A 15,348-nucleotide genomic window follows, 5' to 3' on the forward strand; every position below is an offset into this window, starting at 1 on the left:
AACAAGGTACAACCTAACTACCAACTGGCGGGCTTCTCCCGTCCAGCCAAACCACAGTTGCAGTGGGCACTGCTTTCACTCACGTGTGTCTCTCACACAGACAGGCTCTCTGTGTTCCCAGGCTGAGACACTCACACAACCACCTGGCATCCTTTTATATCCGCCTCCCATTATTCATTAGTAACCAGGTGCGATACTGACCAGACTAGGTCACATAGGAAAGGAATCTGGGCGAGATATACCTGCCCTCATCCACTACTCCCACATGATTCTCACATATCCCCCCCTCTGCTCAGACCACTCCGGTCGAGCAATGACACCCGCCAAACAGTGCACTCGGGACAGGGCATCTGCATTCCCCATCTGTACCCCTGGGCGGTGCTCCACCGTAAAAGTGTAGGCCTGCAGGGCAAGGAACCACCGGGTCACCCGGCTATTCCGTTCCTTGTGCAAGTGCATCCACTTGAGAGGGGCATGGTCAGTGATCAGCCTGAACTTTCTGCCCACCAGGTAATATTTGAGGGCCTCTAGAGCCCACTTAATGGCGAGGCACTCTTTTTCTACGACTGCATACTTTTGCTCATGTTTATTCAGCTTCCTGCTGAGATAGAGGACTGGTGCTCCACTCCATCCCTCAGTTGTGACAGTACGGCCCCGATTTACCTGAGAGAGAATATCTGCCCCAGAGGCCTTAGGATTACACATGACTCCCCCTTTCCTGGGGACTCGGTTTTTACTAATGATTGGAATGGTATTTTAAATAACTGTATGACAGACAGGTTAACCTGCCTTTTTAAAAAGAGATCCCAACTCTGCGATATAGCAACTGTTAAGATTAAACAAATTCATGACAAGCTCCTACCCTTTGCAACACATCCAGAGTACAAGAAAATTAATTCTAATGTTGCTACATTTATTTTACAGCTTGAAAATGATACTATAATGAGAAAATCAAAAAAACTGCAAAGGGACAGGGAAGATTACAAATCTAAGAATATTTATAAAAATAAAAACTCAAACCTGAATATCTCAACCGTTCCTGCTAATGAAAAATCTGTTTTAACGAAGCCCAATGATAAAAATCGGATGGACATTGGTTCTAATACCGAAATAACTAACAAATCTGATAATGTGCCAAGTCAACCTGACCCTTAATCCCTTCCCACCAAGGTTCTCACCGCAAATCTGGATAATAATTCTATTTCTATTAATCCACCTGAAAGCATGAGCACCCCTAAAACTTCTTCCAAAACACTGAATAAGAGTTTTCTCAATTATTCCAATACTCTGCTCGAAGCCAGAGAACATCTGGAGAAAATTAAAATACAAATCAATCAAGTCAATATTTGTAATGATAAAGAGAAAGGGAAAAATTCCTCCACATCTAATAAAATTTGTCCACCCGAGAAAAAGAGTGATAACTCTTTCCCTGATTCTTCTCCTCCTTTCCCTATCTCATTACTGGATTTATCGGTACATGATACAACACCCAGCATGCTTATACCCTCACAACCCTCCAATACTGGAATATCTGACAACTCCAGTATTGTCAAAAAAGACGTCATTATAGCTTCCCAAACTGGAAATTCAATTTTACTGGATAATTCCAATGTTTCAAATAATGGTACTGTTCCTTTTTTACCCCGTGCCCTAAAGAGCACCCAATTAAATCAGTTCTTTCTGCCAAAAAATGGAAAAAGAAAAAGTGTTACAGAGGAACAAGAGGTGGGAGAAATAAAGCGTGGAAGAATGCTACCGTAGTAACTAATGATGAGGGTGTCACTTCAAATATCTTTAATTTATCGGAATATGTTCTGACCAATGATGAGAAAACCCTCCTTTCCAAGGGATTATCGTTCTGTCCCAACAACAGATCTAAGGACTTTGATTTATTTCTGGATTTGCAGATTTTTATTAGGAAACTTACCCTAAAAAGACACTTTTCAAAAAACCAAGATAATAACGTTCCAGATGCTGAAGAATATGCTTATGATTCTCCACAACTTTTTCATCTTGAGGTCCCCTCTAAATCCAATTTTTATCCTGTAGAGGACTAGAGTCACCAAATTACATTGACATTGTTCAGAAAGAATTTGAAAAAATTACACATAAACCATTTATTGATAATAAAAAGAAATTTAATCTTACTTTACAAGAGAAACAAGCAATAAAATCATTATCGCTAAATGATAATCTTGTAATTAGACCGGCTGATAAAGGTGGGGGGATTGTGATCCAGAATCGGTGTGACTACATCAATGAAGCCCTCAGAATTCTGTCTGACACTAATTATTATGTTAAAAGCTCATTCAATGATTACTCTAATTCCATTCAAGCCTATAGTGCACTTATTAATGAGGGTTTCTCCTTTAATATTTTTGATAATAAAGAAGAGAACTTTTTCACTATTAAAAACCCTAATATTCCTTTTTTTTACCACTTACCTAAAGTGCATAAAAATCCTTACAACCCTCCGGGCAGACCGATAACTGCGGGTATTAATTCCCAGACATCGAACTTGGCTCATTATATTGATAGGATCATGCTACCGCACGTCTTTAATTTAAAAAGTCATCTCATGGACTCAACTCACTTGTTATATTTACTGCAAGAAGTCACTTGGAAACCGCAATATGTTTTTATTACATTGGATGTTGCTGCACTTTATTCTAACATTCCGCATGATGTGGGCATTAATTGTTTGCATCACTTTTTGAAATCTGACAGTAGTCTCTCTGTGACACAAAAGGATTTTATCATAAAAGGAATTCATTTTATATTAAAAAATAATTTTTTTACTTTCGACAAATCATTTTATCATCAGATAAAGGGGACTGCTATGGGTTTGAAGGTAGCACCTACGTTTGCTAACCTTTTTATGGGGATTTTCGAGGAAATTTTTATCTTAAATGATAATTGGAATAAACATATTATTTTTTACAAAAGATTTATAGATGATTTATTTCTTATCTGGGATAATTCTACCAATAATGCTGAAGCCTTCATTCATGAAATAAATTCCAACAGCTGGGATTTATCCTTCACAGTGACCCTTAGTAATCTTTCGATTAATTTTTTAGATGTCAATCTCTTTATTCACAACAAAAAGGTTTGTAGCAGAACTTTTTTTTAAAAAGTGGATACCAATGGATACATCCATTATAGTAGTGGTCACTATAATAAATGGCTTAACAACATTCCTAGTAATCAGTTCCAACGTATTAGAAAAAATTGTTCATTAGATGTTGATTTTAAGGAACAGTCCAATCTACTAAAGAAAAGATTTTCATCTCAAAAGTATCCATCACATTTGGTCAATAATGCCTATAAGAACTCTTTAAAATTAAATCAGAGCACATTATTGGTACCCAAAGAGAGAACCACGTCTAATAATAATTATTCATTTAATTTTATCACGCAATTTTTTGTTTAGCACAAGGAAATCCGTAAAATTCTTCAGAAGAACTGGCATAAATGATCCTATTTTATGCAAAATTCTCCCCAGGAATCCAGGGATTACATTTCGGAGAGCCCCTACCACTAAAGATCTTATAGCCCCTAGCCGTCTGAGATCCTTTACGAGCTCGGGTGTTAGTCATACCATTAGTTCCATTAAGGGGATTTTTAAATGTGGCCATAGAAATTGTCTATGTTGTTCTAATATAAATCACAAAGCTGATCATATAATCTCTTTTTCTACAAAGGAAAAATTTATGATTCCCTTTTTTTTAACTGTAACTCTGATTTTATAATTTATGTCATTGAATGTCCTTGTGGCAAACAGTATGTATGTGGGGAGAACCACGCAGCCCCTACATCTCAGGCTAAATTGTCATCGCCACAATATCAAAATAGGTTTGCTTACTCATGGGTTCTCCAAACACTATACCCTGGAACATAATAAAGAGTTTAGGTCTCTGAAAATCAGCCCGACTGACCATATACCTAAGCACCTTCCGAATAGATCTATGAAATTAAATAGAAAGGAAGTGTACTGGATCTATAAATTAGGCAGCCTAAAGCCGCAAGGTTTCAATGAAATCACTGAGGTTTTTATCTGAATTCTATTGCCCTCTTATATGGAATGTGTATGGATTTCCTATAAATATATTTTTATATTATCACTTTGTATGGTTTTATAAGAATAGGAATATGTGTACTGATAGATATAACTTCTTTGTATTTCTGTATATATATTTATGATCAATTTGTGCTTATAAAGAAAAATGCCAGATTTTTATTCCAATGGCACAGTCCCCTCGTCAAAGTATATTTTTTGATAATTTATTATAACCTTTTTCCTTAGTAACTTTATGCCTTTACCCCTTTTGTGACTTTATATATTTATAGATATTTACTGAGTCCTTGTGGATATTAAGCCTCTCATTTTCCATTGTCACCTTATTTATATTTTTACATTTATGATTATATTTGCTTTTTAAAAATCAGATTCTCCTTGTAGGTGAGTGATCACACTCCTTGCGGTTTGTAACCCCTGCTGCGGTTACTTTCCTTCCTTTTCTTCTCTCCTTGATCTGAGGCATGTAATTTGTTGTGGCGCGATCCTGAAGTGTAATAAACCTGTCAAGTGGTGACGGCTCCTTCTCCGCCATGCTTGCTCCCACCTTCCTTTGTAATGGTGAGCGCGGCCCGGGAGTTCACTCCCGCTCCTCTGGAAAGAATGATTTCAAAAAAGTTTTTTTCTTCCTATCCACCAGACCTGTTTTTAACTTTCAGGACAATTGAAATGGTTAACTGTCCTTGACTCTGCTACATAGTAGTAACACAGTGTGTCGGCTGTAGATTTATAAAGATTATTTCTACACGTCTCCGTATAATACTTAACAGACAATTCTTAAGGCATATATCTCATTTGGAGAATTTTTTTTTTTTATTATATTATCATGATTTTATTTTTAGTTTATTTTAATGGAAACTAATAAAATACAATTTTATTTATTTTTCACATCTAATATAAAGATTTAATTGGACTTTCCAAAAATCAGGAAGTTTTTCCTGTTCCATCGGTTAGTCCATGTGTAAGGCATCTGCTTCCACACTTGAAGGTTCATTTTAGTATGAGTTCTTGTCCACGCAGTGAAAGTCGGCATTTTTTCACTCTTTTTTTTTTTTTATCTTTTTCTTTTTTGAATGCTGTTTAACTGAATGTCTCCTATAAATGAAAGACACCATTTATGTTCTCAGTTAATAATCGTTTTAGTGTACATTTTTATGTGGTACAATCCATGTGAACCGTTAACCCTGTAGCTACTCTGAACTTTGACACTGTGTCATCTGATCTGTTGGCGCTCGTTTTTTTGAATCCCAGCGTCCTGTCTCAACTATATATACAGTCATATGTAAAAGTTTGGGCACCCCTATTAATGTTAACCTTTTTTCTTTATAACAATTTTGGCTTTTGCAACAGCTATTTCAGTTTCATATATCTAATAACTGATGGACTCAGTTATATTTCTGGATTCAAATGAGGTTTATTGTACTAACAGAAAATGTGCAATTTGCATTTAAACAAAATTTGACCAGTGCAAAAGTATGAGCACCCTTATCATTTTCTTGATTTGAACACTCCTAACTACTTTTTACTGACTTCCTGAAGCACTAAATTGGTTTTGTAACCTCATTGAGCTTTGAACTTCATAGCCAGGTGTATCAAATCATGAGAAAAGGTATTTAAAGTGGCCACTTGCAAGTAGTTCTCCTATTTGATTCTCCTATGAAGAGTGGCATCATGGGCTCCTCAAAACAACTCTCAAATGATCTGAAAACAAAGATTATTCAACATAGCTTTTCAGGGGAAGGATACAAAAAGTTGTCTCAGAGATTTAACCTGTCAGTTTCCACTGTGAGGAACATAGTAAGGAAATGGAAGAACACAGGTACAGTTCTTGTTAAGCCCAGAAGTGGCAGGCCAAGAGAAATATCAGAAAGGCAGAGAAGAAGAATGGTGAGAACAGTCAAGGACAATCCACAGACCACCTCCAAAGACCTGCAGCATCATCTTGCTGCAGATGGTGTCACTGTGCATCGGTCAACAATACAGCGCATGCATAACGCCTTTTTGTATGACCAAACAACTCAATCTTTGTTTCATCAGTCCACAGGACCTTCTTCCAAAATGTAACTGGCTTGTCCACATGTGCTTTTGCAGACCTCAGGCGACTCTGTTTGTGGCGTGCTTGCAGAAACGGCTTCTTTCGCATCACTCTCCCATACAGCTTCTCCTTGTGCAAAGTGCGCTGTATTGTTGACCGATGCACAGTGACACCATCTGCAGCAAGATGATGCTGCCGGTCTTTGGAGGTGGTCTGTGGATTGTCCTTGACTGTTCTCAGCATTCTTCTTCTCTGCCTTTCTGATATTTTTCTTGGCCTGCCACTTCTGGGCTTAACAAGAACTGTACCTGTGTTCTTCCATTTCCTTACTATGTTCCTCACAGTGGAAACTGACAGGTTAAATCTCTGAGACAACTTTTTGTATCCTTCCCCTGAAAAGCTATGTTGAATAATCTTTGTTTTCAGATCATTTGAGAGTTGTTTTGAGGAGCCCATGATGCCACTCTTCAGAGGAGAATCTAATAGGAGAACTACTTGCAAGTGGCCACTTTAAATACCTTTTCTCATGATTTGATACACCTGGCTATGAAGTTCAAAGCTTAATGAGGATACAAAACCAATTTAGTGCTTCAGGAAGTCAGTAAAAAGTAGTTAGGAGTGTTCAAATCAAGAAAATGATAAGGGTGCCCATACTTTTGCACCGGTCAAATTTTGTTTAAATGCAGATTGCACATTTTCTGTTAGTACAATAAACCTCATTTGAATCCAGAAATATAACTGAGTCCATCAGTTATTAGATATATGAAAATGAAATACCTGTTGCAAAAACCAAAATTGTTATAAAGAAAAAAGGTTAACATTAATAGGGGTGCCCAAACTTTTACATATGACTGTACGTGTGATGCCTGTACATACTGTTGTATTTCCTGTCGAAGGGGGCATGAGACCCCCGAAATGCGTAGAATAAACCACTGTGAATCTTTGACATCTATCTCCTAGAATACTTTCTTGCGGAATATAACTACAAATTCCCCTGAATACGTGCATTCACAATTATGACATTGTGGTGCACCCGATATTCCATTATTTGTTTACTCATGTGTCTTTATGCCTCAGCACAGGGTGAGCCCCATGTGTCTTTATGCCTGAGCAGAGAGTGAGCCCCATATGTCTTTATGCCTCAGCACAGGATGAGCCCCATGTGTCTTTATGCCTGAGCAGAGAGTGAGCCCCATGTGTCTTTATGCTCAAGCACAGGGTGAGCCCCATGTGTCTTTATGCCTGAGCAGAGAGTGAGCCCCATGTGTCTTTATGCCTCAGCACAGGGTGAGCCCCATGTGTCTTTATGCCTGAGCAGAGAGTGAGCCCCATATGTCTTTATGCCTCAGCACAGGATGAGCCCCATGTGTCTTTATGCCTGAGCAGAGGGTGAGCCCCATGTGTCTTTATGCTCAAGCACAGGGTGAGCCCCATGTGTCTTTATGCCTGAGCAGAGCGTGAGCCCCATGTGTTTTTATGCCTGAGCAGAGGGTGAGCCCCATGTCTTTATGCCTCAGCACAGGATGAGCCCCATGTGTCTTTATGCCTGAGCAGAGAGTGAGCCCCATGTGTCTTTATGCCTCAGCACAGGATGAGCCCCATGTGTCTTTATGCCTGAGCAGAGGGTGAGCCCCATGTGTCTTTATGCCTCAGCACAGGGTGAGCCCCATGTGTCTTTATGCCTGAGCAGAGCGAGAGCCCCATATGTCTTTATGCCTCAGCACAGGGTGAGCCCCATGTGTCTTTATGCCTGAGCAGAGGGTGAGCCCCATGTGTCTTTATGCCTCAGCACAGGGTGAGCCCCATGTGTCTTTATGCCTGAGCAGAGCGAGAGCCCCATATATCTTTATGCCTCAGCACAGGGTGAGCCCCATGTGTCTTTATGCCTGAGCAGAGGGTGAGCCCCATGTGTCTTTATGCTCAAGCACAGGGTGAGCCCCATGTGTCTTTATGCCTGAGCAGAGCGTGAGCCCCATGTGTTTTTATGCCTGAGCAGAGGGTGAGCCCCATGTCTTTATGCCTCAGCACAGGATGAGCCCCATGTGTCTTTATGCCTGAGCAGAGAGTGAGCCCCATATGTCTTTATGCCTCAGCACAGGATGAGCCCCATGTGTCTTTATGCCTGAGCAGAGGGTGAGCCCCATGTGTCTTTATGCCTCAGCACAGGGTGAGCCCCATGTGTCTTTATGCCTGAGCAGAGCGAGAGCCCCATATGTCTTTATGCCTCAGCACAGGGTGAGCCCCATGTGTCTTTATGCCTGAGCAGAGGGTGAGCCCCATGTGTCTTTATGCCTCAGCACAGGGTGAGCCCCATGTGTCTTTATGCCTGAGCAGAGCGAGAGCCCCATATGTCTTTATGCCTCAGCACAGGGTGAGCCCCATGTGTCTTTATGCCTGAGCAGAGGGTGAGCCCCATGTGTCTTTATGCTCAAGCACAGGGTGAGCCCCATGTGTCTTTATGCCTGAGCAGAGCGTGAGCCCCATGTGTTTTTATGCCTGAGCAGAGGGTGAGCCCCATGTCTTTATGCTCGAGCACAAGGTGAGCCTCATGTGTCTTTATACTCGAACACAGGGAGAGCCCCATATGTCTTTATGCTCGAGCACAGGGTGAGCCCCATATGTCTTTATGCTCGAGCACAGGGTGAACCCCATATGTCTTTATGCTCGAGTAGAGGGTGAGCCCCATGTGTCTTTATGCTCGAGCACAGGGTGAGCCCCATGTGTCTTTATGCTCGCGCACAGGGTGAGCCCCATGTGTCTTTATGCTCAAGCACAGGGTGAGCCTCATGCGTCTTTATGCTCGAGCACAGGATGAGCCCCATGTGTCTTTATGCCTGAGCAGAGTGTGAGCCCCATATGTTTTTATGCTTGAGCACAGGGTGAGCCCCATGTGTCTTTATGCACGAGCACAGGGTGAGCCCCATATGTCTTTATGCTCAAGCACAGGGTGAGCCCAATATGTCTTTATGCTCGAGCACAGGGTGAGCCCCATATGTCTTTATGCTCGAGCACAGGGTGAGCCTCATATGTCTTTATGCTCGAGCACAGGGTGAGCCCCATGTGTCTTTAAGCTCGATCACAGGGTGAGCCCCATGTGTCTTTATGCCTGAGCAGAGGGTGAGCCCCATATGTCTTTATGCTCGAACACAGGGTGAGCCTCATGTGTCTTTATGCTCAAGCACAGGGTGAGCCTCATATGTCTTTATGGTCGACCACAGGGTGAGCCTCATGTGTCTTTATGCTCAAGCACAGGGTGAGCCCCATATGTCTTTATGCTCAAGCACAGGGTGAGCCCCATATGTCTATGCTCGAGCACAGGGTGAGCCCCATATGTCTTTATGCTCGCGCACAGGGTGAGCCCCATATGTCTTTATGCTCGAGCACTGGGTGAGCCCCATATGTCTTTTGGTCGAGCACAGGGTGAGCCCCATATGTCTTTATGCTCGAGCACAGGGTGAACCCCATATGTCTTTATGCTCGAGCACAGGGTGAGCCCCATGTGTCTTTATGCTCGATCACAGGGTGAGCCCCTTGTGTCTTTATGCCTGAGCAGAAGGTGAGCCCCATATGTCTTTATGCTTGAGCACAGGGTGAGACCCATATGTCTTTATGCTCGAGCAGAGGACAAGCCCCATACAAGTTTAGTTCCAAGTAGAGAGTGAGCCCCATTAATCTTTAGCCTCTAGCAAAAGTCGAGCTTTGTACGTCTTCAGTCGCGAGCAGAGGGTGAGTTCTGTGCGTTTCCAAGCCTGTGCACAGGGCAAGGACAGTGTGTCTTAAGCAGGGGTCACACTTGTGAGTGTGATGTAAGAAAATCCAGTCCCGAGTGCCGGCGGCAGTGCAGGGTATTGATGCGAGAGTTTCGTGCAAGTTTCTCGCATCGCACTCACAAGTTTGACCCTGACCTTAAAGAGATTGTCTGGTCAAAATCGATAAGTCTGCAGTTACTATATGTGACTGCAGACTTATGAATCGCTGGGGAGCAGAGGGTATGTATGAGTTATACATACCCCCGGCGAGGGGGCGTGACCTCGCACTCCATGTACTTGTATGGAGCGAGGCCGCACCCAATATTCGGACACACTGTACATTTGTGTCACTGATCGAGGCATGGACTCTGCTCAATTCAAGTGTATGAAGCGTGGCCGCGCTCACTGGCCGGGAGTATGTAGAACTCATACATATCCTCCTGTGGAGACACGAGGGTCAGTGGGTGCTTAACAATTCACAAGCATCAATTCAATCTACAACAACAAGAGTCAATGTTCAGACTCATATGAACAATAGTCTGTCTCCTTACTTATTAAATATGTGTCTGGAATAATTAAGAATAAATGCTGTGTCGTCACACTTTCATTTGAAAGTGCTTGGGGGGAATCATAACATTGCAGTCACACAGTTGACCGGACAACCACTTTAAGGCCTGTGCAGTGAGTGAACTTCGTATATTTTCAGGCTCCAGCAGAGGGAGAACTTTGTACACCTTTAGGCCTGAGCAGAAGGGGCGCTTCATACATCTTTGAGCTTCGTACATCTTCTGCTCAAGACTGAAGATGCATAGAGCAGGTGAGTCCTGTACATCTTTGGGCCTGAGCAGAAGGCTAGCTTCTTAAATCTTCATGTCCGAGTAGAAGGTGAATGCCATGTGACTTAAAGCGCGTGAAGAGCACAAGGCCCATACGTCTTCAGCTCTAGGCTCAGTAAGCGGCACTATTGTTGGGGCAGATGTTGCAGACACCTTATAAACTGATGATTTCCCAATGTATGTTGCAGATAAAATGTGACCATTACTGGCCATTTACAGCAGAACCAGTCAGCTATGGCGACATTGTTGTAGAGGTGGTGTCTGAGGAAGAGCAGCCAGACTGGACTTTGCGTGTTTTCCGCATGTCATATGTGAGTATTAATTAGAAATGTGGTGTCCATCCATCTATTACCTACAATCATAAGAAAATCGCATACACAAAGACTGAAAGGAACTGATCATTGGCACCTGCCCAGAGAAGGCCGGATGGGTGGAGCATGGCACAGGGAATCGGTGTAGTGCAGGGGCTGAGGAATGGAGCATGGCACAGGGACTTTGTATAATGCAGGGCCTGAGGGGCGAAGCATGGTCTCGGGGATTCTGTATATTGCAGGGCTGAAGGGTGGAGCATGGTCCCGGGGATTCTTATAGTGCAGAGCCTGATGGGCGGAGCATGGCATACAGACTCTGTATATTGTAGGGCTGAGGGAGCATGGTTCTGGGAATTCTTATAGTGCGGGGCTGAGGGGTGGAGCATAGTCCTGGGGATTCTGTATATTGCAGGGCCTCAGGGACTCTGTATAGTGCAGGGCCTGATGGGTGGAGCATGGCACATGGAACTTTGTGTAGTGCAGGGCCTGAGGGGCAAAACATGGTCTCGGGGACTCTGTTTATTGCAGGGCTGAGGGGTGGGACAAATGACACTTGCTGGTTTTCAACTTCAATCCATGCTGTTCCAGTTGGGTCACCGCCAGGTCCAATTTCTGTAGATGCTCATAGAAGGTGGGCAAGAAGATGATGATTTCATCGATGTAGATTAGGAGACACTCAAGGTTTGACTTTCTTAACTTAGTTCTATTGGCCTCTCAAAGGGGGCTGGGGTATTGGAAAGTCCAAATGGTAGGTGGAGAAATTCAAACAGTCTCATTTCGTGTGATATATGCAATATTCTCTTGGTCTCACTCAGCTCCAGCCACTTGCCAGACTAAACGTGGTGAAAACCTTGGCCCAGCCCAAGATGGCTAGAGAATTGTCTATTTGAAGAAGGGTATAGGCTTACCAAACAGTACATGCACTCAACCTTCAATAGTCTATTCAAAATATCTGTCTTTCATTTTTCTTATTCACCAGCACTATGGATGATGCCCACATACCCTTGCACTGTTGAGTACCATGGCTGTTGCGCAAGGCATTAGCTTCCTAGAAATGGCTGGGGTAGATGAGGTGGTTGCATTGCCGAATGGGTCTAGCATCTAGTGAAAATCTCATGCTCCAATGTTTCTGTAAGCATAAAATGCCTACAAAAGCCATTTGGATGTCTCCTCATCTGAGCCACCGCTTTCACCTACAATTCACCTGTAGTTAATGTGGCCCCTTCTACCTGTACCTCCCACAAGAGACTTTCTGTAGTATTGTACTCTACCCCTGTAGTACCTTGGCTCATTACCAGTGTGGCAGCTGTGGCACATTCCAGCTCAATATGGCAGTCAGACCTTTAAGTGACTTGACCATTCTCGATAGGAAACACTTCTGCCATCAACTCCCTGGGTGCGAGAAACGCCTCTTGCTTGTTAAAACTTGGACAAGCTCAACAACACCTGTCCGGCTTGAACTGTAGACAGTGTTTGGGCCACAGCTGTCTCTTATGTTCTTTCTGTAATACTTGCTCCTCTAGTACAGTAGCTCCTTTCAGTCCTTAAGGCAATGGCACTGGCAACAACAACTTATGCCCTGCTGGGACGGCTACTCTGGTTTGAAAGTGGGCACTCGAACACAGCACACTATTTCCAGATAATTTCTGCAACTTGTTCACGATGTAGAATTGTTTCAGATGTCTCTGCAATGCAGTTTATTGCATTTTCTACCACTACTTTTTCTTTGGTATTTCCCTTCACAGATTGAGATCTGCTTGCATCACACCCAGGTATAGACAGACTGGTGGCTGCTCTGTGGTGCACTCGGGTGGCATTTCCTTCTTGGAGTAGGGAGAGAAGATACTTTTCAAATGTTAACTTCGCCATGGTGGTTGCTTGAGACCCCGTATCAACCAGACAGATTAACTCTACACCACTGAACTTCGTCACCACCACTAAATGCTCTCCCATCAAAGCTAGCTTTTAGCAAAGGGCTTAAATCAACATTTCCTTCTACAGTTTGACCCAAATCGCAGGATGATCTAGCTCCTACCTCAGAGTCACTGACTAGCTGCAGCATTACCTTTTACAAGGCCACCTACTTGGCCCTGTGTACTGTACATGCGAGACGTTGGTGCCCAAGTCGCCACTGCTTCTTCTCCAGCAGGTCTTTCACCAATCCCTCTAAGGTGGCCGTTCAGACTTCCAGACCTTTATCTCCCTATGGCACTGCTGCTTCTTACTTGACCACTGGGATTGTGAAAAACTGTTCTTTCTCTAGGTTAAGGGTGTGTGCAGACGCTGCGGAATCCGCTGCGGATTAATCCGCACGGATTTTGCAAAAACCGCAGATAAAACCACAGGTCAAAAGACCTGCGGATTATCTGCGGTTTAGCCTGCGGTTTGGTCCTGCGGATTCACCATCTCCACAATGGTGGAGATAGGAACCCGCTGCGGATTCCGCAGAAAGAATTGACATGTCAATTCTTTCTGCGGTTTCAAAACCGCAGGAAATCCGCGTGGATTTTTCCGCACCGTCTACACTGCGGTTTTTGTTTACCATTCATTTGAATGGTACTGTACACCGCAGCTAAACGGACCGGCCAAAACCGCTGCGGAACCGCAGCGGAATCCGCAGCGTGTGCACATACCCTAACAGTTTCCTTCAGAACCTGCTGTAATGTCAGGTCAGGTTCAGACTTGAGTCTCTCTCCAAAAGTTCTCTGCAATTTGTTCTGTCCCCACATGAGGCGAATGGAGGTGTAGTTGATTGGGGCTGGGAGAAAACAGTCAAAAAACTGCCTTGAATCCCGGCAAAAAATCACCCTTATATCCTAACCCTTCTGCCCGCTCACATACTGCAGCCTTGCCTTGCTAAGAAACTCTGCAGCGTCTCCCTAGACCGCATTGTGCATAGAGAATCACTGCAGATTGTCGGACTGCAAAACCCCACGATTCGCTAAAAACACATTGGGAATCTTATCAGGACGTCTTAACTAAGCTCCACTGTGATTTCCAGCCCCTAATTCAAAAGTTCAGTTTCTTAAAGAGACAGTGCACCTTAAATCAAAATGGCCGAAAAAGACCCTGCACAGTCTCCCACTGCTGAAACAGAGCAAATACTACCCGATACTGTCCATTATGAAGAGGGGGAAACAGAGCCAACTTCAGAAACGGACGAAGACTCACGACCAAGACGCTCTGTCAAACCAACTATAAAGGCTGTTGAAAACTATCACAGTACAAAGGATGAGTTCAATGACAACCTGGACGACCTATGGGAACGAGTCACCTCCCTCATGTCAAGCATCCAACGCCACAAAAATGATGCAGCGAGTCTACAGGACACTATAAAACGGCTAGACACGGCCCACGGAAGATACAAGAGACTGTCCGCAAGGTACGTTGCCTTCCTAAAAGACTAATATTGATGAAGCCTCATCAGAGTTAAGCAAAGTAGATTCCACAGACAGAGAAAGGGACACCGCCGTGCAAGACGCCAAAGATAAAGCGGAGCTCCGTATCGCTTATCTGCAAGAAGCTAGATCTCACAGGTCAGGCTCATCCAGACACTCTGCTCGGTCATACAAATCATCCTGCTCAAGAACTTCAACCCTCAGCGACAGAATCCTAGAGGCCCGTTTAAACGCAGAGGGATCCAAACTAAGACGCTCCTACACAGAAAAGAAAGCAGAGGCAGAAAGCAAGAAAGCAGAGGCAGAAACCAAGAAAGCGAAAGCAGAGGCAGAAGCCAAGAAAGCAGAAGCAGAGGCAGAAAGCAGAGGCAGAAGACAAGAAAGCAGAGGCAGAAGCAGTAGCGTAGCTACCGGGGGGGGGCAGAGGGGGCAGTGGCCCCGGGCCCCACGCTCTGATGGGGCCCACCCGAGCTATGCTATGTAACTATATCGGCGTGCAGATCGCACAGATACAATTACACGCTGCAGCAGGGAGTAAGTCATGTGACCGCTCTTCTGCATTCTGTGGAGTGTGGAGGAGAGGGGGAGGGGAGGTCACTCACCCAATCCTGGCTGAGCGCACTCTCCTTGAAAGCTCCCTGCTGCAGAGAAGTCATCAGCTCCAGCAGCAGCCACTGCTGGTGGAGTATCGCATGAGGGTGCACGTATTCGGGAACAGCCCTTCCCTCGCAGTGGCAACCTATGGCCTGCGGAGAACCGCTCAAGAAGGAGAGACCGAATTTGGAACAGATGCCAGAGACTTTGTAGAGAAAGACTTCTATGTAGATGATGGACTAAAATCTCTACCCACAGAAGAAGCGGCTATCAATCTACTCAAGAGGACCCAAGGTATGCTGTACCAAGCTAAGCTTAGATTGCACAAAATTGCTTCAAACAGCCTG

The 15,348-nt window shown here is 43.9% G+C and overlaps 1 protein-coding gene across 10 annotated transcripts in view; it reads left to right on the forward strand.

Annotated features, from left to right (window-relative positions):
- PTPRO (protein tyrosine phosphatase receptor type O) overlaps positions 1-15,348 on the forward strand; it is a 570,099-nt gene that overhangs the window by 510,766 nt on the left and 43,985 nt on the right. For all 10 annotated transcript variants that reach the window (XM_073564603.1, XM_073564604.1, XM_073564609.1 and 7 more), the window contains one exon: positions 10,887-11,009. In XM_073564603.1, the coding sequence (XP_073420704.1) occupies positions 10,887-11,009 (123 nt within the window). The remainder of the gene's footprint in view (positions 1-10,886; positions 11,010-15,348) is intronic.

The sequence above is a fragment of the Dendrobates tinctorius genome, unplaced genomic scaffold (assembly GCF_039654945.1).
Source record: "Dendrobates tinctorius isolate UK_male_01 unplaced genomic scaffold, ASM3965494v1 ptg000464l, whole genome shotgun sequence".
Lineage (NCBI taxonomy): Eukaryota > Metazoa > Chordata > Amphibia > Anura > Dendrobatidae > Dendrobates > Dendrobates tinctorius.